Genomic DNA, 23,354 nt, shown 5'->3' on the forward strand with positions numbered 1-23,354 from the left:
ATTCTGAGAGAATACTCTGTAACTAGCTTTTCATTTAAAAAAAAAATCAAATCATCTAAGACTAAATTTGCAAACACTGATCTTTTTCTTTCCATCTTTAAGATGGTTTCTGCAAGTGATTTGCACATCAGAAGCTTCTATCTTGATATTGCAAAAGGATTAGCCTCCGTCATCTGTGATATAAAACAGCAACAAAACAAACTACATACTATCAACTAATATTCCTATTTTTATTTTTGAAGCAGTGATCGCCAAGCCCTGCTCCGTTTTGGTTTTTTTGGCTTATAGCCACATTTGACAATACTAAACACATTTTCTAGCAACACAGAAAAACTCCAGAGAATTTCACCCTATGGAAACTAGAACCGACTACTGCTAATCTCGCACATTTGGCAATTCTGCACAAGTCTTCCTTGACCTTTCTTTTGCTGCCAAGTCATCACAAACACAGTGAACAGTTTCCAGCCTTGACACTGAGTCAGACACAAACCACCAACAGCATGCATACTTCTACACAGCTAAAGTGTGGCAGACACACAGCAAACATCCATGGGGTCTACAATTCATAAAAAAAATGCAAGAGGCAGTTTGTTTGTTTTTTTTAATCACAGCGAAGGATTTTCCAGATGGCCTTCTAAATGGGGCATTCTCGTGCTTATGTTAGCATGCCAAATTGCCGGCCTGTAACTCAAGCTGCACGTCCAACAAATATTTCATTATGAACTAAATCTATAACAGCAGCGGGGTTTTTATTAAGGCAGTTTGGTTTAAAAAATTCTTAGAAAAAATATAATATGATAGTACAGCTGTTCATGCTGTTAGCAAGTGTACAGGTATAAGGTCAACCGGTTACGAAGTTAAAGACAAGCAAAACTGGAGTCATGACTGGTGACACTTTGGTCATCTGTGTCAAGAGGATTAGGAGCAGCTAGTGATCCCAACAAAGCCATGTGTCATAGCCACTGAGCTACACACTCCAGCGAGCACTGATCCCCTTAACTGACTCTTTTAACTGCCCCGGCAACTAAGGCGAGCTGACAGCGGGGCTATTTTCAGGCAGAAATCACCCTGGTTTGCACAGGGCCACAGAGAGAGGGGGCCATGGCCCATGCCATCGCTTTCCATTAGGAGAGAATGCAAAACACAGTGAGGACCTCACTTTGCCACTTTGCAGCAAAGAGCAACCTTTTGCTCACGACAGCTCCCACAAACAGATGAGGGACAAATGTGTTGTGACAGCAGCTAATAAGTTGCCTGCGATCTGCTGGTAGTGTGTCACCGTGTGTGTGATTGTCACTGTGAACACATGAAGGTCCATGCGTTGTCTATGTTTATACTGAGAGTATATGCTTTGAATAAAGTAGCAAAACACACCAATAAGAGATAAATAGAGCTGCTAAGAAAGGTTACATCTTGATACATGAATGCATGATACGCATTTGACATGCTTGATCAGCCTCTGTACTTTTGTATGACAGATTAAAGAGCCAATAGACTAAAATAGCAAGCAGGAACACAAATAACGTCTACAAATAGCCAGGGGCCGTCATAAAACACATTAGACTGCATACCAGTCACACTGATAAGCTTTTCCTACCGTTTAAAGTATAGTGTTACAGGGGTTATTACAGCATCCTATAAAGTTTCCTGAAAAGCGCTATCTAAGCAAATCTATTACTATTCATGCCGAGATTCCATTTGCATTTAAATGTGCATCACTATTTTCTTCAGATACATCAATTCCTGGTCAGCTGATGTTAACAAGCATCCATACAGCCATTATAAATAGAGCAAACAGTTCAAAAACCAAATGGCAATGCCGTTCCAACTCTCCACTAATGATCATCCGTCCCTAATACATGAGCTCATGGGCTAAAGTATGACCTTGGTCACCAAACCAGGAGGTAACCCAATTACCTTATGCTCTAGGCACTCCATAGAAGATATATTTACTTCAAATAACCTGACAGGGACACAGAGTTTAATTTTCACTGTGGGGGCCTGAATCAAAAAAGTGTATCAAACCAGATGACAGATAGTTTTTATTTTTTGATTAGACTTTTTTAACTTCCTCTTTCAAGTGACATCTCTTTCTGCCTTATTTAGAATCACTCAGCTTTAGCACAATGGTTCCCCGTGCAGAGCTCTGTGATGCAGTTTTTCTATACTGGGTGCTCATATGAATACTGTACCATACTAAACTGAGGCTGGAAATTTAAGCAGTGTTGCAGGAGTGCGTCATTAGAGTTGTACTGATGAATAAATTGCAGAGGTTAAATTCTGGTATTGAACATATCACTAAGTTACACCTTTTCTCTTTTTATGATTTCCAGTACTAAAGTCGCTGATGCAGGAGAGATGGCCTGGACTTAAAGAGCCAGAAATGAGCAATGAGAGTTAGAAGATTCATATGTGATGATCAAATGTAAGCCATTTTCAGTGGCTACATTTTTATTGGTCATAAAAGTAAAAATCTAAATATCAGTGTTCTCTTAGGGCTGAACAATTATGAACAAAAAAATATTTGATTGGTGTGTCATGTAATATAACACTGCCATGTGCTGCTGCATTTGACCCATGTAGAATTGTTAATGTAAAAATAAAATATGGGCTTCTTAGTCACCTAAATTTGGTGCATCTCTTAGAAGGAAAATAAGAAATATGCATAAAACTCCAAAAATTGTACTAAAAATTAACACCAAATGAAATCAGAGGACAATTTTTACCTGCATTGTCCTACATTCCTGTTAATTAAAACTTTGCAGAGTCCATCTTCTAGAACTAAATTATACAGTTTTCACTGTACCTGCATGATGGATGTAAACAAAATTCAAAAGTACGCCACAGCTGTGAAATCCCTCTACATTTCCCCTGCAATGTTTTGCATACAGCGCAATTATTGCCACTGAAGCAAACTAATTGCTTGGTGGGGACAATGCAACTTGTGTCCACTATGCTGGCCATTTTACAGAAGCCTTCATTACTTGCAGTGTTTAGTGGACATGTGTGTTTGATCTAACTGAATGTGATGAACTGGTGAGTTCACTTGTCTTTGTGAGCTGATGTGATGTCCGAGATAACGTTGAACATTTGACGTGTCCGCATTAGAGATCTTTGCACTGTTTTTCTTGGCCTTATGCACTCATCATACTGCACTTTGTGGTGTGTTTCCAGGCAGTTGAATAACTCAGCTGTGTTGCGTTGGGGTGCAGACGCAATTCTACACAACTCTCAGCATATGATTTGTTGTTGGTTAACATCACTTGCCTTAAATCTGAGCTACTTTCAAACAGCCCACTTCAAGGGATGAGCTTCCCCTTCCCCCTGCTGTGCCGAACATTTGAATTTTGCCATCCAGACTAGTCAAGAAAACTTTAAACTGTATGTTGCAGAGAACAGCTTTGATTGGCACATGTACTAATCTAATTCTGAAAAAAAAAAAAAAAAAAAAAAAATCGAATTTCCCAGAGGAACCCACCCGAGGGATTAATAAAGTTCTATCTAATTCTAATTCTACTCTAGGCACATGGTCAGGTGCTGATTTACAAAGAACTTGATTTGCTTTTTCTTTGCGTTCTTACTGGTGGAAGACACATTTTTAATATCACTCGATCATCTTAATTTAATTTTGGGAAGTCAAAATCCTGATCGAGATTAAAATTCAATTAATTGTGCACCCTTATGTTCTATTCAAGTGTGACACTGAACTGCATAAACACAAAATTCAGCCAGCATCAAGTTATTCACACCTATTTCTACTGTCTAATAATTTATTTTAGAAAGCCCTTCCATTAAAATTGGAAGGTGCATATTCTATATATTCACATCTTTTGAAAAGAGATACACACACTCACAAGTGTGAGGAGAAGCAACAATAAAAAAAAAAAAAGCTTTATCTACCCGTGCCAATATGACAGTAAGCCAGCAGGCACCTTCCCAAAGACCTGACAGTAAACCAAAATTAAATAGAGCTATTACTGATGCTATTAGTTACAGCTTTGTTTGACAAGTCAACCTGTCTATCTTGATACAGGTCTGCTCGTGAAACAGAACACAGCAGGATTACCAAATATTTCATTATTCAATCTGGACATTATTTTTATGTTATTCTTTCTCCAAAGAATAACAGACAAAATGCTTTCTGAATACACTTATATATCAAATTAGCTTTAAAAAAAGCAGCTTCCTATAATACTTAGGGATGCATTACAGTAATGAGATTACCACATCTGCTTGAGATGCTCTGCCATCATACTCACCTCTCTGCAAAATGACTGTCTCTAAAGACACTTTCCTTGAAATGCTCTGGCGCGTGGCAGTGAATATTTGTGCTGTCAAAGGATTAAAACATCACACCATATCTAAAACTATTATAGCTACCACTCTTCCAATTTATTTTACTTTCCTGACACAGCTGAGCAGATTTTAATTTTCTCAAAATAAAAAAAAAAACAGCAAGAAAGAAAGAAAAGCAGTAAAGACTTTTTAAAGGTCACTATTATGAGGTCTTTGAACTGCCATAACTGCAGTCTTCACACAGGAAGCCATTTAGTTATAGCAGGTTTAATTTGCTGCATGGGGGAAAAAACTGGAAGCCATTTGTATGTGTGAATGTTTAGTATTTGACAAGGTGCCAGTTCTCAATTTATGCACTTGCAAAGAGCACATTGTAATATGCTGTTTAATGTGCATATTACAGCTATTTGCACATTGTGCTGTTCCTATGATAAGGCACGCTGGCATTTTGATTAACCTGCGCTTTAGGAAACCTGCAGAGGTTTGGGACAGACTAGCCCTCCTCCCTCCACAACCATCAGCCCACCTCCACTACCCCTCCATATCCGGAGGAAGGGTGCGGGATCGATGGCATGCCGGGATGCTATTAGAGCTGAGGCAGCCAGGCAGCTACAAGTTCAAAAGCAAAGTGTGGGAGGAGAAATAACACAAGGTAATTATCTGGGCCCCGCTAGCTACCGCCAAGGTAATCTGTAGAGTGGAGGACAAAGGGGGGTTGCGGAGGTGGTGCTCAGGATGTCGGTCCATATTTGGCTCAACTCACTGCACTCAGTTCAATCCAGCAAAAGCTGATGAAGACAAAAACTTTCACTTTACTTTCCTCACATATTCTTTGCATTTTGATACATTAGCTATTATATCACCTTTCACTGGATCGTGCTGAACTTGAATGTTAATCGAAAAAATTAGGCACCACAGATAATGATATATATAAACAGAAGACATCCCAAGCTTTCGCACTGCAGCTGAAGCCACATTGCCTAGCAAGGTGAGATGCCATCTGCTTTTTTACAGTTATCTTAATAATCACGATGAGCAAGAAGTAATTAAGCAAGTGCACCAACAGCATCTGGACAAGTCATCACAAAGTCAAGAAAGTTCCACTTACCTGACTTGAGCTCGCTCAGGTTGATTTTACAGTTTAGCAAACATGAAATTCATTCAAATCTGGACCCAGTAACATTTGCACAGATTTTAATTTTCGGATCGTTCATTTGAAAGTGCACACAAATTCAGTCGAAGCAATTTAACATAATTTGCTTCCTCTGTTCCTGAATGTTTGTCATTTGTGTAATCAAATACAACAGCAATAATCACTGGTACGACTGTTCCACTCCACGCATAAAAGCTCACTCCCCAGTGACTCATTTCTAATGGAAAGAAAACACAAATTACCACATCGAGGGAGGAATAGATCAGTCGGTTTTACATTCATGAGAGATAAAATAAACTGTCCGTAAAAAATAGAGTGCACACAGGTACAGGCATTAACACACTCACGTAGACAGCCCCTTTAGAAAACTGTAGAGAACAATTATAAAAACTGCATGCTCAGCAAGCTAACTCCTACAAGCAGCCATAGGCTTTGCACTGCCGACTTATTTTTGCTTCCAGTGCAGTTAATGAGTTAAAGGTCAGTAGGCTGTTATGACACCAATTAGTGCAATATTTCAAATCAGCACTGGTGCTCATCAGCAGTGGTGGGCCGATGCTTTGAGATTTCAACAGAGCTAATTGGAGAATAATCCGCACAAGGCGATTCATCATGGTGAGGGATGCAACTGAAAGAATCCCTCAGGGTCGTTTAGAGGTCACGGACTGCACTTGAGATAGTGTCACGGATCAACGTGGGGGTAAGGGCACAGCAAATATCCGTGCGGGACCACGTTAGGGTTAAGTGCACGATCAGATTCAGCACATTATAAATCAACACATTATCAATCACCACAATACTTGAAATGTGCAATTCACTTGTATTTTTATTTTTATTCCTATTTATTCTATTTATCCCCTTCGTATATTTTATTTATATGTGTCTCTGTATTTATATATGTGTGTGTATGTGTGTGTGTGTATATATATATATATATATAATATTCTGTAACTGTAACTTCTGTCGGTGCTGTGCTTTTTGGAAGTCGAATTTCCCAGAGGAACCCACCCGAGGGATTAATAAAGTTCTATCTTATCTTATCTTATCTTATCTTATCTTGTGTTTCTTCTACAAAATGCCTGGGTGCTGAGCTGAGACTTTTCTTTCTCTCTTGTCAGAGGCTCTTCGTGGGCGTTTTTAATTTTTCGTTCCTCCTGACAGGTCATTTCAGAGAGCCATTTGTGGTCTGAACACTCCCTACATTAGTCAGTTACTCCATACACATCTGGGCACACTGCCGAGGGTGGATCAGATGCTGTGACTTTTGACTGTCTGGTCATCAGCTGACCTTTAGCAGAAAGACACCTTACAACAGCTGGAGTCTCTTCTGTGCACAAATGTCCAAACAAAGGGCCAAACAAAGTAGCAAGCTACTGCAGAAGTAGCAAGCTATGTTAGTTACCTTTCAGTCTGAAATGTTTAGTTATGAACAAACACCCTAAAATATTCATGTAATAATAGTACAGACGCAAGATTAAAATAGTGAATCCTGGTGTCTCTGATCTACTGATACGGATTATCAACGGTGAATCAAGTGGGGTCAAATGTTAAATCCAGGATACCAATTATATATTATTAAACGTATAACTCAGTTTATGGTTGGTCAATTGACACCATGGTGTTAATAGAAAACAACCAAGCTGAAAAAAAATTTGGTGAGACATTTTAAATGCTCTTTTTGAAAAAAAGCCTGCTCAAAAAGAACAGCCTACAGTTAGCATGCAACATTAAAAGTACAAGCTTGGGATTAATTGCTCACTAAAGGGTTTTTCATCAGGTTGAAACAAATGTTAAACCTTTACTTTCTTATTCCTGGGAATACAGGGTCAGTCTGGGGATTCAAACGGGAAAATATACTTTCGCCACCTAACTTCCTTAACCTTTATGCAACAGCTGACTGAACTCATGATGACCTTATATGCCACCGCAGCTCTAAGCCTGCGCCCACAGGCCAAACTGTGTCACCTCATTCTGTATGATGCATCACTAATAAACAACAGGGCAGGCGAGAGGCGAGCACCCTTTAACAAGGACAGAGCAGTGGTCCATTTCCACTGATGACACCTTGATGAATTAACACTCCAGAGGAATCGATGAATCCACGGCCGCAGTGGCCTGCTTGCCAAACAGTTGGTCAGGCCAGTGGCGCTGGGACCCGCGGTCCCCAGGCGATGTTTCTGTGAAAATGCACCACTTATTAGAATTATCTACTCTGCTAATTAACAACAGAGAATGGGGAAAAAAATTAAAAAGGACAAAAAAATGCCCACTTCTGCTTGCTTCAATTAGAAAAAGGTTAAATGACAGCGACAGTGGTCTTGTTGCATGTTGTGGTTTGTTGTCTGCTTATGTGGAAACACCCACAGTAAAATTAATAACTAATGTTTAATGTTGCCTCTGTGAGCTTGTTAGAAAACCTCTGCTCTCTGAAATGTAAGCCTTCATGCCCCATTGCTTCACAGTGCAGCACAAACAGCTAAACACTGACAAATGCCCCTGTTCAACATTAACAGACTGCACTCAGCCTTCCAAGGTGGCAACATTTATCATTACAGCCATTAATGTAAGATATTTGTACAAAGGTTTTGATTTGTCAGTAGACAATAAAAGCAGACATGGACGAGTCAATGTTGGATTTAAAAGGCATAGGTTGAGGTTTGAAAAATTAAATCTTCACACCAACTGCGGGTGGTAGACCAGTGTATGTGTGGAAATTCTGATGGTCTTATTGTGCTGAATACCTCAAAGGCAGGAGATCTTCTATCCAGTCTTATAGATGGTGTGTATTCATGTGTATGTCAAAGGACTGTAATAAGAGACTTTAGTGAACTACCTGAAAGAATTCAGATAGCGAACATAATCTAAGTTTGCATGGTCACAAAGTATGTTATCCTACAGTACTACTGCACAATTACAACTTATACAAGAATTTGTCACAGACTGCAGTAACTGCAACAAAGCAACTAGCTCCATGAGCAAAGGGTGTTTTTGTTACAGTTCCATTATTCCACAGGTCCATATTCAACATCCTTTGTCCAATACATTCACCATCCCTCCTCTTGCACATGTCCAAACCATGTCAGCCTTGCCTTATAAATTGAGCTGTTCCACTGACCTCCCTCTCATTTCCACACACGTATCCACTGGCTTTCATTCCTCTTCTCTCCAGAGTATACCTCCTCCTCTCTTCCACCTCCTCCCCACTCTCACTACAGATCATGTCGTCTGTGAGCATCATAGTCCACGGAGGCTCCTGCCTGATCTCATCTGTCAACCTGTCCATCACCGGTGCAAACAAGAAAGGGCTCACAGCTGATCCCTGATGTAATCCCACCCCCACCTTGAACCCATCTGTCAATCCTACTGCACACCTCACCACTGTCTTGCCCTTACATACTTCTCTGCCACTCCTGACTCCTCGTGCAGTACAGTTCTTATCATCACTTTATTATATGCTTTCTCTTAGTCCACAAAGACTCACAGCAACTCCTTCACTCTCAAAGCAAATATCACATTTGTAGTACTCTTTCCTGGCATGAGACAAAGGGCCACAAGCCAGTGTAGTCCTAGTGTCAGTCACAAACCAGAGGGATGCATCAGGAAGGGCATATTCGCCAGTTCAAATATGTAGATCATCAAGAATGAGGTCGCTAGCATTAAACGTGAAAGTAAAAGTACTGAAGTAATAGTTGCTTTATTTGATCACAGCTGCAGAAAAATCCCCTAACTCATTAAACTGCAGAAATTTTAGACATAAGTGCAAAGACTTCCTTCAGGTTAATACCTAATATTAAGTAGAGTTAAATGCTACAGTAACAAGCTGAAACTCAACCTAAAATAACTGCATTGTATGATTATGACTTTTTGATGTTAGTTTAATGCTTCAGAGGCCCTTTCACCTCACTAAGTTGGAAACCCTAAAGCGTGATGTCGATTACTGTACGCTCAAACTCTGCTCAAAGAACTCAAAATTGATACAGCAAGCCATGACAAGCAACCCATTCAGAGCTGCCAGTAGCAGTCAGTCCAGTCATCTAGTGAATGTTTTTGATATCTGTTGTGGTTATTCTGCCTCTATCTCTTCTCTGCTCTGAGGCGTGCAGAGCCTCTCGGGCTGATTGACGGAAAGAGGTTCTGGCTCCTGCCAGAGAAGCATGATTGACATCCTTGAGATGGAGCACAGCCAGTGAGGATTTTACTGTCACTCTTGGACGTGCAGAGGGCTCCAAAATGGCAGAGGGTTGATATGTTTGAGAATGAGCGCTCGCATGAGGGAACTGCACAATCCACTTGGGTTTTGATAAGTAATAGGAACAGGTCCATACCACAGCGGTGCTTGATATTTTTGCGTTGACTGGACCCTTTAAAACAACTGAGGCATGAGAGCAAAAGTAACTATAGTTTTGAAGCAACAATGCTTTGCAAACATGTCCTTGCAGAACTGGAGAAGTGTCGAAGCTCATGATTGAGGACTGACAACGCTTAACACTAGAGACGGTCCGATATAGGGTTTTTAAGACCAATACTATTAATAGGGAATTTAAAAATAAGATATTGGCCGATATTTATTCTTTCAGGCACACAAAACAAGCAGGTCTCCCAAACATTTCTTATAAGCTGTTATTTATGAGCCATTACTTATATAATATGGCAATGTAGGTTAAAAATAAACGTGTTATAATGTTGCAACAAGTTATGATTATTCATTCATGGCCTGCCTAACGCTCTAATGTGTTTGTCGCATTCCAATCACGTGCGTTGCAAACAGGTAAGCTGCAGAGCGCCCTCTGGTGGGCAAACAATACAATGTACAACACTCGCAACCTGGCTGAAGGGTGTTTCGCCTGTCTCTTCTTTACTTCTCTAAATTTAAATTTTATACGGCAAGAAATTACAATTATTTGCTGATACCAATATATCAGCAAATAGCTAGGATAGGCTAATATTGCTAGCTGCCAATATCCATTGTGCTCTTCCTAACGCCCCACAACATAAAAAAATGTATTGGCAAAAAATGCAACTTGGCTTTTAAGTACTGGAAAATAAAACACACTCAAAGTACAGGATATTTCCCACATAGCTCAACAGTCAGGCAGGATCTCATCACTCAACACACACATACACATGTACAGACACACCCAGACCCAGCGCCTGCAGATGTGCAGCAGTGGGAGCCTGTAACTCACTTTTTTGTCGTCTTTCTGCGTTGCTGGCTGTGCATCTTTACTGTGGTTGTCAGTGGAAGGCCTGCCACCGGCATCCATCTGTCTGTCATCCACTTCATTCTGCTGATCGGCCCCTGACCGAGGAGAGCCCAGAGGGCAGGGCTCAGGCTGCTGAACACCACTTTGGACCTCCATCTTCCCCTGCAGTGCCTTTTAATGGTAGCACGAGATTGCAGAAAATAATGACGAAAGAGTGGATGAATGAAACACTTGGACTGACTTACAAGTTATGGTTGTTTTCACAAAATCTCTGCACCAGTGTTTGTATTCTGAGACATATCTCAGTCTGACATCACTATCGATTTCCAGTATTTATTACAAAAGTCGTTCGAGCTTTTCTGCATTATAAGTCATATCACTGGAACACAACTGTGGGGTAAATATAATCCCATCTTTAAAATTTTCAAAAACAAGGGAGACATTTAGACATTTCACATCAATAAAGGCACGGGTGTAATCACTAATATTAAATGGCATTAAAGCTGGAGTCTGTTTATGTAAGTTAGCCTTTAGGATTTGGGTATCATGCATGACTAACTGGAAAATTTGAGGACACTCAGTCATAGTTAACAAGTAAAAGGTCTGTCAAGGAAATTCCCATCAGGCTCTGGTTGCCATTCTCTCAGCTACAAATGAAATAATTAAAACTTAATAATAATGATTATATCACAGCACAAAATGATTTGCTATCCTTCCCATGGCACTGCACTGTATCCTAACCTAACCTCTGACTTTGCACAATATTATTAGTCCCCATGTGAAAATGTAATTTTTATAAAGGGAATTACCCAAGTGCTGTTAAACAAAGCTTAAAAGTTTTATTCTGAATGTAATGGATCACTTTAATCCATGAAACCCTGAAACTACCAGAGTCAAAATGATTAGCCCACCCAACGCTAATAGTCAATTGTGTATCCTATCTGCTGGAAAACAGCGCATGTCATTTGTTGTAGTTTTAGGTAAGTCTCACACACGTCTCCTGATCTGAGCCTATTCTTTTTTGGTGAATTTTACACGCTCCTCCAAATTTGTGGTCTTCTGGCATGGACTTCCCTCTTCAGTTCACCCTACAGATTCTTAATGGGATTCAAGATAGTGCAGGCCAGTCAATGGCATTCACTTTGCTCTTATGGAAGTAGTTCTTCACCAGGGCTGACGTATGTATTGTGTTGCTATTGTGTTTTGGTGCTGGCTGCTTGAGGTTTTCTTTCAGAATCTTCACGTCCTTCGTTCTTCGTGATTCCTCCCACATTGATAAAATTCCCAGTTCCAGACGCACTGAAGCATCCCACAGCATAATACTCCCACCGCCGTGTTTCACCATGGGGACTGGGGACAATAGTCTTTGGGTTTTACACCTCTCCCATCTTTCTCCAAACTAAAGCATCTTTGTGGCTAAAGAGCTCCTTTATACACTGGAAGAATGTGCTTCCAGCATGCATAATGTTTCTCTTTCTTTAATTTGTCTTAAAAGTGTCTCTTCTGCAAAAGCAGAGTTTATCTTGATCTGCAACCTTGCAGTCCACTCTTGTGCAGGTTTCAAGTGATTTTCTTCATTCAGACTACAATTCCAGACTTGGTTAAGTCACTCACATCTTGGCTGTTGTTCTGGAGTCTAAACACATCATTAATCACTAGTTTTCTTTTAAGGGTCTTTGAAATCTTTCTCTTCTTACCTCTGATGGGCTTGTTCTGTACACCGTGGCTCTCTTTGAGTTTTCTTAATGATACTTCTCACTCCAGTTGATGACACTTGGAAACAGTGTCATAACTTTGCATATCCATCTCATCCTTTGTGAGCATCAACAACTCTTTTTCTCGAGTTAACTGATTTATTTTGTTGTTGTCATGAGGGTTTCTCAGGTGTGAGCTCAAACCTTTGCTGAAGTGTTTATACTGTTTGTAAATTGGAAGATAAACCTCAGTTTTCATTTTATTTTACAAGCTTTGGGCAACGTTAAAGCACATAATTGCACAGCAGTGGTTTGTGCTACGGCTCAAAAAAAGGTCAGTTTTCAGTGGGCTAATAACCCTGGTCATTTGGGGTGGGTTTTTTTTACCCAGATATTATGCTGTTATTGTGTGGAAATCTAAAGCGAACTAATATTTTTAGAAATAGGATGTTGAAAATCCCTTACTCTGTTAAAAAGCATTTGGGAAGATTTTGAGAAAAACTTTCAGTTTGGGGACTAATAATTCTCTCCTAATCTGTATGTGTTTGTCACACTGAGAGCACTTAAAAAAATAAACTGGATAAATAACAGATGTTTAAAAAAAAATTCTGATCAAACAACATGTTTTAAATTGTAACCTTATAATCTAGAACAAAAAAAAAAATCATTTAACAGTGTGGTGCATGCAAGGAAGCATTATCTCAGTAGTGAGGACTTGTTTTTCCAGGTCTCCGAACAATAAAGCAGAGGACAAACAAAGTAAAGACAAGTGACCTCGTTTGAAGGACAGATCTGAAATCAGCATCGGGTCGATGTTTAGCATCTGAGTTGCTTCATTTTGCATTCTGGGGCCATTAATAAGTTATGAGGTCAGTTGGTTGTTCTTGCAACTGAGATGAGCTGCCTCATAAATACATGTCCTGAAGGACCTTTCACTGAGCATTATAACGCTGCAGCCCAGTGAAAACTGGCACAGACACAGACAGGTGAACTTCACCTGTTGGTCCCCGTTAATGAACCCTTGTGATGTTCCTCGAGTATTATCATTTAATTGTTATAATGCAAAAAGGTTACAAAAGCACTAAGTGGGACTAGAAGTGACTAACTCTGCAAAGATTATCTTAACGTGTGGCGTGTCAAAGGATACACCTCTTGCAGGTCTCTCTATGTTTGGCACCTAGCAGGTGAGGCCCGAGGTCAGTGCAACATTCAGTGTTCAAAGTTCTCCTTCTTCAGCTGCTAATGTGAACTCGCCTGCTAGGTCTTCCGTTCACGCTCACAGCTAAAAATGAAGCTGCAGCTAACCGTGGACGTTTCACTTAATGCACACCAGAGCAACTCAAACATTTTCTAACGTCGTCCCGACTTCAAGCGACACAAACATCCTCCCGAGGGGGTTGTCGCTCCTAGCGCTGTGCCTGTGATATTACAATGGCTTCAACAGCGTAACGGCAGCGGCACACCAACACAAACAAGTTCCAAAAGAATGCCGAAATACCTCTGTCACTTCTTGGCTCCTCGTTATGTCAGAAGCATATCAAGAGGAAGATGCGGTAGTGCAAATTGCTTTACATCTCTGTTGTTGCTCTGACGCGGAAAGCCACAGCAGTCTGGGGCACAACAACAGGCAACCGCTTCATTTAGTTGTATGAGAAGTTATTCCGTCAAAAGCTGGCCGCGAGGCTTTGAGACGCTCTGCTCGAGCCCAGGAGGCAGTGCACGATGTCAAAGCCACACAAGCCGCTTCAGCTGCTGCTGCTGTCACGGCGGGCGTGTCCCCGCAAGCTGTCATCAAACAAACCCACCTCCCGGTTACACCGAGCCCGTGTCAAAAATGCTGCCTTCAGGTACACCTCGAAATATCCGAGAGAGCTGACGTTTGACATCGCTGTCGTAGAAAAGTTGCTATAAAGCAAGCCGCTTTTCATACTGAAAAGTAGCAAAAAAAGATTAAAACGTTAGTTTTATTTTTTTGTTATTATTTATAAGAAACGTAGTCATTTGAAATCGTAGCGAGTGTCCTCTATGTTGCACTTTTTTCACACAAATGGCAAAAAGAAAGCAGACATACTACTCTGCACGAAATGAGAGTATAACACAGCTGCTAATTGTAACTGCTAGTTCTACTAACAATTGATTCTTTTTCCTCCTTTAGGCCTTCTAAGCAGACATTTCCTACAGTTTGTAAAAGCAGCAAAAGCTCTGTTACAGTGGGAGGGGCCGACCTACACGGCTGGGGGTGAAGTGAAGCCGGGCCAGTAACACCTAAGCAGGCAGTGCAGGTCGAAATAGATTTATTATGTAACGTGTGCACTGCAAAGCTGTGATACTTTAAAATGATAATAATCACCGTCATGGTGACATGGTGATCTTGGTTTTGGCTGAATAGGGTAAGTGTGTGGGAGTAAAAGAAACGATATGGTTATGGTATGTTTTACAAGTAATCTGTAACCTAACACAAATGAATCTCATTTAAATTCTTACATACAAGCTGTTAAACAGTCATCCTTTTTTCATTGATTATTTCTTTATTATTTTAAAAATATTACTCTTCAATTTTGGACACACGCCGTCTTTAATCCAATCAAAACAATGATTGATAAATCTGCTGAATCTATATAATTGAGCTTTGTGTTGCGAATTTCGACGTACATTTCCTGAGAATTACTGTGGACAAATAATTAGAAAGCCTCGATGATGGCCACAAGGTGGCGATATAAAATCAATAAACTCTGAGAAGAGCATGTCAAAGAGGATGCATGCTTAATGCATTGCTGCTTGAATTATAAAAGGTTTTAAAAAAGAAGAAGATGGTAACCAAATCACAACCAAACTAATAAGTGTCTGATATGCTATCATCTGTGTGCCAGTGTTAAAGAGTGTAAGCCTATCTGTGTGGTGGAGGCAACTATAATAAACCAGTAGGTGCTATTATATGTAAGCAATATACAGTGTGTAGTATTTTAGACAGATTCACTGTTTGCCCTAAAGATGGGACAATAACGTGAGATATGCATAACATGGGTCCATTGTGCTATCTTCATTGCCTTCCTTTCGTCCTGCTATACTGTTTCTCTGTTTCATCCAAGCAGGAGGGATTTTACCCAAACGAACAACTGCTCTAACAGGCGGACCCTCGTCTGTTCTGACAGAGCTGCCGCTGCCAGAGAAGGCAGACAGGCAGTCAGAAAGGCAGGTGGATCGGCGGGCAAACAGGCGGAGGGTTAGGCGCCACAAGGAGCAGGAGACTGGGGCCTCGTACAATCGGGCCCATCAGCCATATTCAGCCAGGCATGTGTCCCCTGCCTAAGCCAGCAGGGACACACAGTCAGGCATGTCGATGGCCTCAGCCGGCACAAGCAGATGTTTTCTGGGTATTGTTGTTCCGCCTCTCTGGTAATTGTTTTCCTTCAGGACCAGCCAGTGGGACAAGGTGCCAGGTTGTGTTGTGGGAAGGAGTTATGAGGAGATGGAGAGACAGAGTGTATTATCAGTCAGCAGCGCTTTGCAGGCTGCTGTATGCAAGCTGTCCAGCTTTTTCTTTGTGCTCCATGCCGCTTGAATTACAGTACGAGAGACTGAAAAGAATTAAGCATTTGCTATTTGGGCTTTGATTTTGCATTTCAGTGTTGAAATGCAAGTATCGCTCTGGCTGCAGCAGGGTGGCATGCAAATTGAGCATCGAGTAGCCTTTTGAGGCCTTCGTTTTTAGCACAATTTCAGTGTAAATGTGTGTGTTTCAGAGCATAGCGTGGTGCTGAGGCTGGAGTTATGTGTGTCTTACAATCAGTGCAGTGAATTGGTGTTGTGATGTCAGTTTACCCTCGCAGACACTTAGCAGTTTGTTGTGGTACAGAGAGCAGCTAATGCACTCAAACTGTGTTAGGCACTGAGTGTTATCCTGTGATCCCATGTTGAAAGTGCCCTCTTAATTAGCACAGTGAACTACAGAGACCTTATTATGGGGTCAGATGTTCTCCAGAGCTCCTTGAGAGCAGAAACAGGAAAGACCCACTAGGGGGCACTTTGAGACTTTGGATCAAAACTGTGAGTAACAGCCTATTTCCTAAAGTAAACTGTTCAATACTTAAAAAAATTACTGATTTAAAATTTTCTGTAAATTACTGGCTATATTTACAATTTTTAATCATGTGCGTTTGCTTTGACTGCTAAATGATGGAACTCTTGGTTGCTTTCTAAAGCTTTTATCCCGAAGCTTCATGGATGTTTTTGTCTGTGCTCGGACTCTACAGCTAGAGTACACGGCTCCATCCATCACTCAAACTGTTTGTCATTTCAGTGCTGAACCCAAAAGCTGCTCGGCATCCTCTCCCAGCAAGGAGCACTGACTCAAAAGAAGGATCCTGAGGTATGATGAAGCTACTCTTATCTGTTGCCATAGCATGCCACACTCCTGTGAAGATGCAGCCCACACTAAAAGCTAGTGTCAAGATGTTAAGCTTTTTTTCAGACTGACGCAAGATGTAAGTAATTTGGTCCAGTCCTGTTTTCTTTTTCTTAAAAAAAAAAAATATATATATATATATATATATATAAATATATAATTGTAGGTGTTAAGCGCACTGTTAAGAGCATGTGGGGAAGGCAGACAGAAAAAGCCGTGGAATCTGCTGTTCACGAGCAGAGCATTGGATGAAGACTGCATTTCATAATCTGTCCTTGCTGCCAAAAGATGCAAGTGAAAATAGAGCCGATGTCACATCTGTCTTTTCACTATTTTCGAAGCCATGCAGGATCCCAGCGTTTGTGTAATCCCGTTGTGAACATCATCCAGGCCAGGCGGAGAGTTTAGACCTTGTTGCTCTCCATGCGTGTATGTCTGTGTTTCATGTGCTTTTTTGTTTGTTTCCACCGCGATTTGTTGGGCCTTTCTGCCACAGTGCAGAACCGTCTGAAAAACGAAGAGGCATCTGAGGCCCCCGTGGCCATGGGGTCACACCGCAGCCTTGTGAAGCTGTGGCGGTTATCAGCACGCCTCACTGTACGCTGCACAACAGTCCAGCCTGATTACAGAGTAGCACCTTAGCCTGCCGTATTTTTCACACCTAGGATGAAGGAGTGACAGCATCTGTGGGATAAGATTGTGCTGGATGAGATGAATTTGCGCAAGGAAGGGTGGGTAGCATACCTGAACAGAAAAAAGTACATGTAAGGAGAGAAAGTTTGTCTTTTTTGGGCCTATATAGTGATATATTCTTTTATTAAAGAGGGGGCAAAGAATTGATTCTCTCCACGACCTACAGACATGATTTTACATCCTAATGTTTATGTGTAAACTTTAATCATCGTGTTTATGTGTTTGCTTGTGCACATGGATGCCTGCTCCTTGCCAGTGAATCATACCTGTCAAAATCATATTATCCATGACTCAAACCCCACCCACTGCTGGCATAATTGACAGTTCAGGCACAGATGAAAAACTACACGACAAATAATCACCAAAATATAGCCGCTGCGGCGTGAAAAAAATAAACGCCTCTGAGTCACAGAAAGGGACCTTGAAAAATCTTAGTCATACATTGAATTTTGTCATCGCTGCGATCAATGGAAAATACAACGAGGAGAATTGGGAGGGAAAAAAATCAAATAGGAATCACTGAATTGTTTAAAAGAGGGATGAGATGGAGAATAATAAACGTGATTTCTGATTTTTAAACGGTAGCCTGAAAGCTTTATTTTGATTTCTTCTCTATACAGGCGTCCTATGTATTCAGGACAAAAGCATGATGTGTTCCAAGAGTATTGGTGTGGCTAAAACTAACAAGAGGACAAAAGAACTGCGCCTGCTGATATACCATGTGTCAACTGCCCTGTTTGTGTGTGCGCGTGTGCGCGCGTGTGTTTGTGTGGGTGCTTATGAGCAAGCACATGCATACATTTGTGTCAGCCGCAGTGTGCATAGAGGTGTTTTTCTTTCTTTCTTTTTTTTTCTTCTCCTCGTTGGTGTGAACTGTAAAAGAAATGCAGGCCAATTATTTTTATTGTTTAACGTGTGTAAAGGTCTCACACAAGAGCCAACTAGGAGAAAAGTCAAACATTCAGTCTGGCTGATGACTGTGAAAAACAAAAAAACATTACATGTTAAGAATATATCCTAAAAATGCTTTCAAATGACACATTTTTAGATTAACGTACTTTTACATATATACATATTTAATCTTTCAGAGAAAAAAAATCCGCAGATTAAACAAAACTTTTAGACGATTATGAACACAGCAGCGAGTTAACGACTCCCTTTTACTCGTCGCGCGATTCTGTTTCGACCTTCTAAAATATATCTCGCGGCCGACCAATTATCGGAATTTAGTGACTCTTTGTTCGCTTCAAGTTTTTGTTTCGAACCTCGTTGAAAAGTTTTCGTGGACACAACCGCACATGGGCGAACCCAGTCAGCTGCATCGGCTGCATGTTACTTCATGTAAAACTGCATGCCCAAGTGTTACTTTGTGTCTGTTGATGTTTCCAAGCTGGGTTGAATCATTAGGAAGTGATTCTCTCTAACAAGGGCTAAGGAGCTGTCAGGAGACATTCACAGGCAGGTTTCGCCATGGAGAGTGTGAGGAGTCTTATCAGGGTCTTAGCTGTTTTGCTGCGCCTGTTTATAAAGAGCCTGCTTTATTTGGAGTGAATGCATTCTAGCAAGGTCTCTACTGTTGCTGTGCGTTGATTAAAAGTGTTTTCACGATTACCCGTAGTGAGTCTATTCCAGCCTAACAGGGTTACTAGCAGTTTTAATGAAGGGGAGTAATCATTACATGTGAAAGGGGTTTGTCGGGGTCTCGCGCTGCCTTTCTCTGCTTGTTGTGAGTGTCACGAGCAACTTTGACTCGGGATTGCGTCAGATTTTGCTTTTCTGCTTCTGTGCAAGATTTGTTGAGTTTGCTGACGCTTTTTAGTTTTTCCACAAAAAAAGAGAAAAGAAAAGTAAAGGAGAAATATGTCAGACTGTTCTACTCAGTTATGTCATTATTACCAACATTCATAAAAACACTTCCCTGCAAACGCTCCCTTCTTTTAAATCTGCACAAATTTTTGTAAACTGTGATGAGAGCCATATATCTTTATTTTTGTCTCTCTGTGTTTGGGTGTTCTGCATCCCCCTTCCTCTTCTTCAACTACAGTTGCTATGTGGCTTTTTCTGCTCTGCTCCTGTAGTTGGCTGTGGTCAGCTTTTGCATTTGCTGGTGTGAGTGAATTTCTCACAGCTTCTCGTGAATGTGTTTTTTGAAAGTCCTATTCAACATTTGGTGCAACTATAATCGGCACTAAGCCACTACGCTCATGCAGACGTGTCTGTGGATTCACACATTCAGGCTCTCAGAAGTGTTGTGCCATCTCTTTTTAATTTTTTTCCCCAAGTTGCAACGAATTTTCTATCTTTTTTTTTTAGAGGACCATGCGTAAACTCAACGGAGGTTAAGGATGGTCTGTAGATTTCACTGATAGATCAGGAAATGTGAATTTTGAGAACGGGCAAAATTCCCTCCTTCAGCAAGATCAGACACGTAAATATTGCTTTGATTTCTTTAAACCTTAAATTTTTTTTACAGATTTTTTTTACCCCAAAGTTTTAAAACAGAACTGCAATAAACAATGAACAGTGAAAACAGATTACACTGCAGATATTCCCCTGCAAGTGAAACCCATTAAAACCACAGAAGAATATTAAGCTCTCATGAATTCCTCTATTAATTTTTGTTATGACACATATTAGATTAAGCAAAAAACTTCCACTTTTTGTTGCATCTACATTCGGTAATAATTGTAGAAGTGTCTTTTGGCACCTCTTAGGTTCCCTTCGAGCACAACCCACCAATCATATTCTCACTTCTCTTTTCTTTTAAATAAAGAACAGCCAGTTATCTTAAATTTAAACATTAGCTCAGGTCCGAGCTTCATCTATTTGCATCCGCTCGAGCACCGTCGTGTCCCTGGACACATTATCTACTTCTGTTATCGAATCAAACAATTACTGCCGCAGTCCTCGTGTAGAAAATTACATTTTGACACAATGGTGCAGCTTTGATTAATATGTTGTAACATCTGACTCCGCGCTCTGCCGTTCTCTGATGGGGCCAATGGATAATAAATGGGTGACTTGTGAAGCTATAATGAAGTGACTGGCTTGTTATTGACAGGGGAGCCTCCGATGCTTTAGTGCAAAGCAGAGCTTCCAACGGAGGCCCTCCGGTGCACAGATTATTACACTGGCCGTTAAAATGAGCTAATGTTCTGCTGCGAGTGCTCCTCTCCAATGGGACAAAAACTGAATTGCCCGCTCAGAGCTGCAAAACAGAGGTGTAAATTAAAGCCAACTAAAGTAAGAAAAAAAAAAAATCTCAAACACAGAATCAGGATGGAGTATTTCTGTTTATTAAAAGCAGAATTTCTTCCACCTCTGGTAGAAACAGATGCAGGTGCAATTCTTTTCCCTTGCCAAATAATGTTTAACCGTTTTTTGTTTATTTTCTGTCTGACTTTTATAGATGTGTCGAGTAATTTAATTAGCATTTCTGCTCTTGATGAGAATCTGACTGAGGTAAATGTTTCATTCATTTGGTTTGGGAGTGTTCTTATCTTTTTAAACTTTGTGTAGGGAGCGTGCATTCATGTGGGGAAGAGCCGTGTAGGTACAGATAAGCTGATTCCATAAGGGATTCTTGTTGCAGGATTTATAGCTGCTGGTCCTGATATGTCATCCCTTCCCCCAGGTACCTATTAACTATGACGGGCGATTTCTGATTTGACAGGAGTGAGACAGGTGTAAACTTCACTCACACTATTCAGTGACACACATTAAACCAATTAATTTGAACATTGCTATTTCATTTTGAACTTTCTGCGATGAGAGTAGAACAGCATGAATTTTTGTACGTAAGGTGATTTACGTTCTTTTCACTCGTTAATTTGATTTGCACCTCGACACGGGCGCTTCACAGCCCGGCCCTCCCGTCATATTTAATTTCAAATGAAAGGCATCGGTAGCGTTAAATATTGGCGACGAATGCTACAGAAAGTGAACATGAGAAAAGTAAGAGAGGGTACGCGATTGTTAAAGGGTAAAAAGACGCTCTTCACAAACATCAAGGCATCTTTGGGGGTGTGGGGTTGGGGTTTAGGGGGATAACAGTGAAAAAATATTCCACTTTGAGAACGTGCAAGATCTCATGCAGTTGCCTCTCTCTCACTCTCTATCCCTCCTCTCTGTTGGCGCTAAATCACACGTTAGTACAGCCAGTGGATGTGTTGACAGTTTTACAAACAGAAATGTAAAACGCCATACTCAAGGGGGTCTAAGAGATAAGGGGGAGCTGAACAGGGCAGGAAACAGAACAAACATGGCTCAGAGAAGCAGAATGCCATGTTAAAACACCTCGGCTGGGTTATTTTAATTAAATAGGGTACGGCACCCTATTAACTACAGCTACAAGTGGTGTCAGTGTGAGAGAAGGAGAAGGAACACGACTGATCGATAACACTGGCATTTCTTAAAGACTGATGCCACCCCAAAGCAAAGTTCAAATTGTAATGAAATGCGATAATCATGGTAATTATCTTATGAATTAACTTGAATTTTCCCCCATTAATAGAAAAAAAATGGATGAAAATTAAAAATCAAAAATCCAAACTGTCAGCTGGCTGTTTCCAGTACCTCCAAAAAGAAACATTTCTAGTTGTAATTCCCTGCTGTCTTTAGCTCACTTTGAATAAGTTGGGCCAGAAGTGAGAGACATTCCCAGTGGATTCTTGCTGCCTGCTGAGGACAGAATAAAGAGGCTTGGGGACATATAGACACAGACAAACAGGGATGATTCAAGGAAACTAGAAAGGGAATCTGTCGTGTATTACAGATATAAGGACACTTTGTCAGATATGGGCTCAAAACCTGTGGCAGCATTTCAGCAGCGGACAGTGGATGTGTTTTGTGCATTTGTTTGTATTGTGTGTAGCAACCTGTCGGTGAGTTTTCTTGTGAGTAAATGCAAGGATTTTGGTCAGATGTTGTGAAGATAGCGATTCGTCCCAAATGATCATGGTGCTGGTAGGACCCCGGCCTTGCATCTCTGAAAAGCATCATTAGAAAGTGACAAAACTGCCGGGGGCAAAACTGGCCTCGCACAATGATCAATTCGGCAGGCGGGATTGAATTATATGGGGAGGGCGAGCTTTAAAAAGGGGGATTGGAGGGACTTGGTATAGTACAAGGCCCCCTACTGCTTTAATTACTGATGTGTGCGTCTCCCTATTAACAGAGCACCTATGGTCCATCGGCCACTCTGGAGCTGCACAAAGCTGGAGAGGAAAAAGGAGCCCTCTGCAGAGAAGCAGGGAGAGGGAAACACAGAGACACACACAAACAGGAGTGCTCATTAGCGAATGGTAATCAGCGGTCGAGAGGTTGGGCACTCACCTCACAAAACGCCACATGTCAATTTGTCCCTCTCCATTCATGAGCCCACTCTCATTTTAGTCCGCTGCCTCATGTTCCCTTGTTGAGCAGAATTGGATGGAGTGCCGTGGGGGGAAACACTTGAAGGGAAACGTAAACACGGGCCCAGAGTAGGGACTCCTGCTTCGCCAATATGGGGGGCACTGCGCTCTTCAGATGTGGCGTCTTGGCTTCTTCTGACCTGTCTCCTCTTCAAACGCTCAGAAGACACCATTCATCCACTGCGTGTAGCTGTGCACACCTGCGTTTTTTTGTTTTTTTGAATGATATACAGTATAATGCACAGTGTAAAAATGATAGCAGATGTGCACTTAAACAGTCTCAAAATTAAAATGTTACTCTGTGTAGATGCTTTTCCATAGTAGTTCCGTTTTTATTTTAACCACAAGTATATCCTTGGCATGTGAAAGAAATCCTGACGGTATTTCTTTTTCCTTACATAAAAATCATGTTGGCGTTTGGTTTGGTAGATAGAAGACTGGAACAATACCACTCTGCTACCTGCTTGCAAATGGTCAGTTTAGCTTTTTCATAAA

General features: G+C 41.0%; 1 protein-coding gene and 1 long non-coding RNA gene across 5 annotated transcripts in view; one reads left to right on the top strand and one right to left on the bottom strand.

Moving 5' to 3' along the window:
* The window catches only part of LOC146549089 (RNA-binding motif, single-stranded-interacting protein 3-like), a 298,248-nt gene extending 284,136 nt beyond the window's left edge, over window positions 1-14,112 (bottom strand). For 3 of the 4 annotated variants that reach the window (XM_085261925.1, XM_085261923.1, XM_085261922.1), the window contains exons 1-2: window positions 13,846-14,112; window positions 10,636-10,824 (exon numbers count right to left, since the gene is read on the bottom strand). In XM_085261925.1, the coding sequence (XP_085118051.1) occupies window positions 10,636-10,809 (174 nt within the window). In that variant the 5' untranslated portion in view covers window positions 10,810-10,824; window positions 13,846-14,112. The remainder of the gene's footprint in view (window positions 1-10,635; window positions 10,825-13,845) is intronic. The other variant, XM_085261924.1, reaches the window with a different exon arrangement.
* A 548-nt stretch (window positions 14,113-14,660) lies between these two features.
* Window positions 14,661-22,889, top strand: LOC146549091 (uncharacterized). The gene is made up of 3 exons (XR_014890527.1): window positions 14,661-14,737; window positions 16,648-16,716; window positions 22,622-22,889. It is a non-coding gene; the product is annotated as an uncharacterized LOC146549091 (long non-coding RNA).
* The last annotated feature ends 465 nt before the right edge of the window (window positions 22,890-23,354 follow it).

Source organism: Mchenga conophoros, linkage group LG22 (genome assembly GCF_057382185.1).
Source record: "Mchenga conophoros isolate Kocher_MC1m ecotype Shallow Benthic linkage group LG22, M_conophoros_male_GT1.1, whole genome shotgun sequence".
Lineage (NCBI taxonomy): Eukaryota > Metazoa > Chordata > Actinopteri > Cichliformes > Cichlidae > Mchenga > Mchenga conophoros.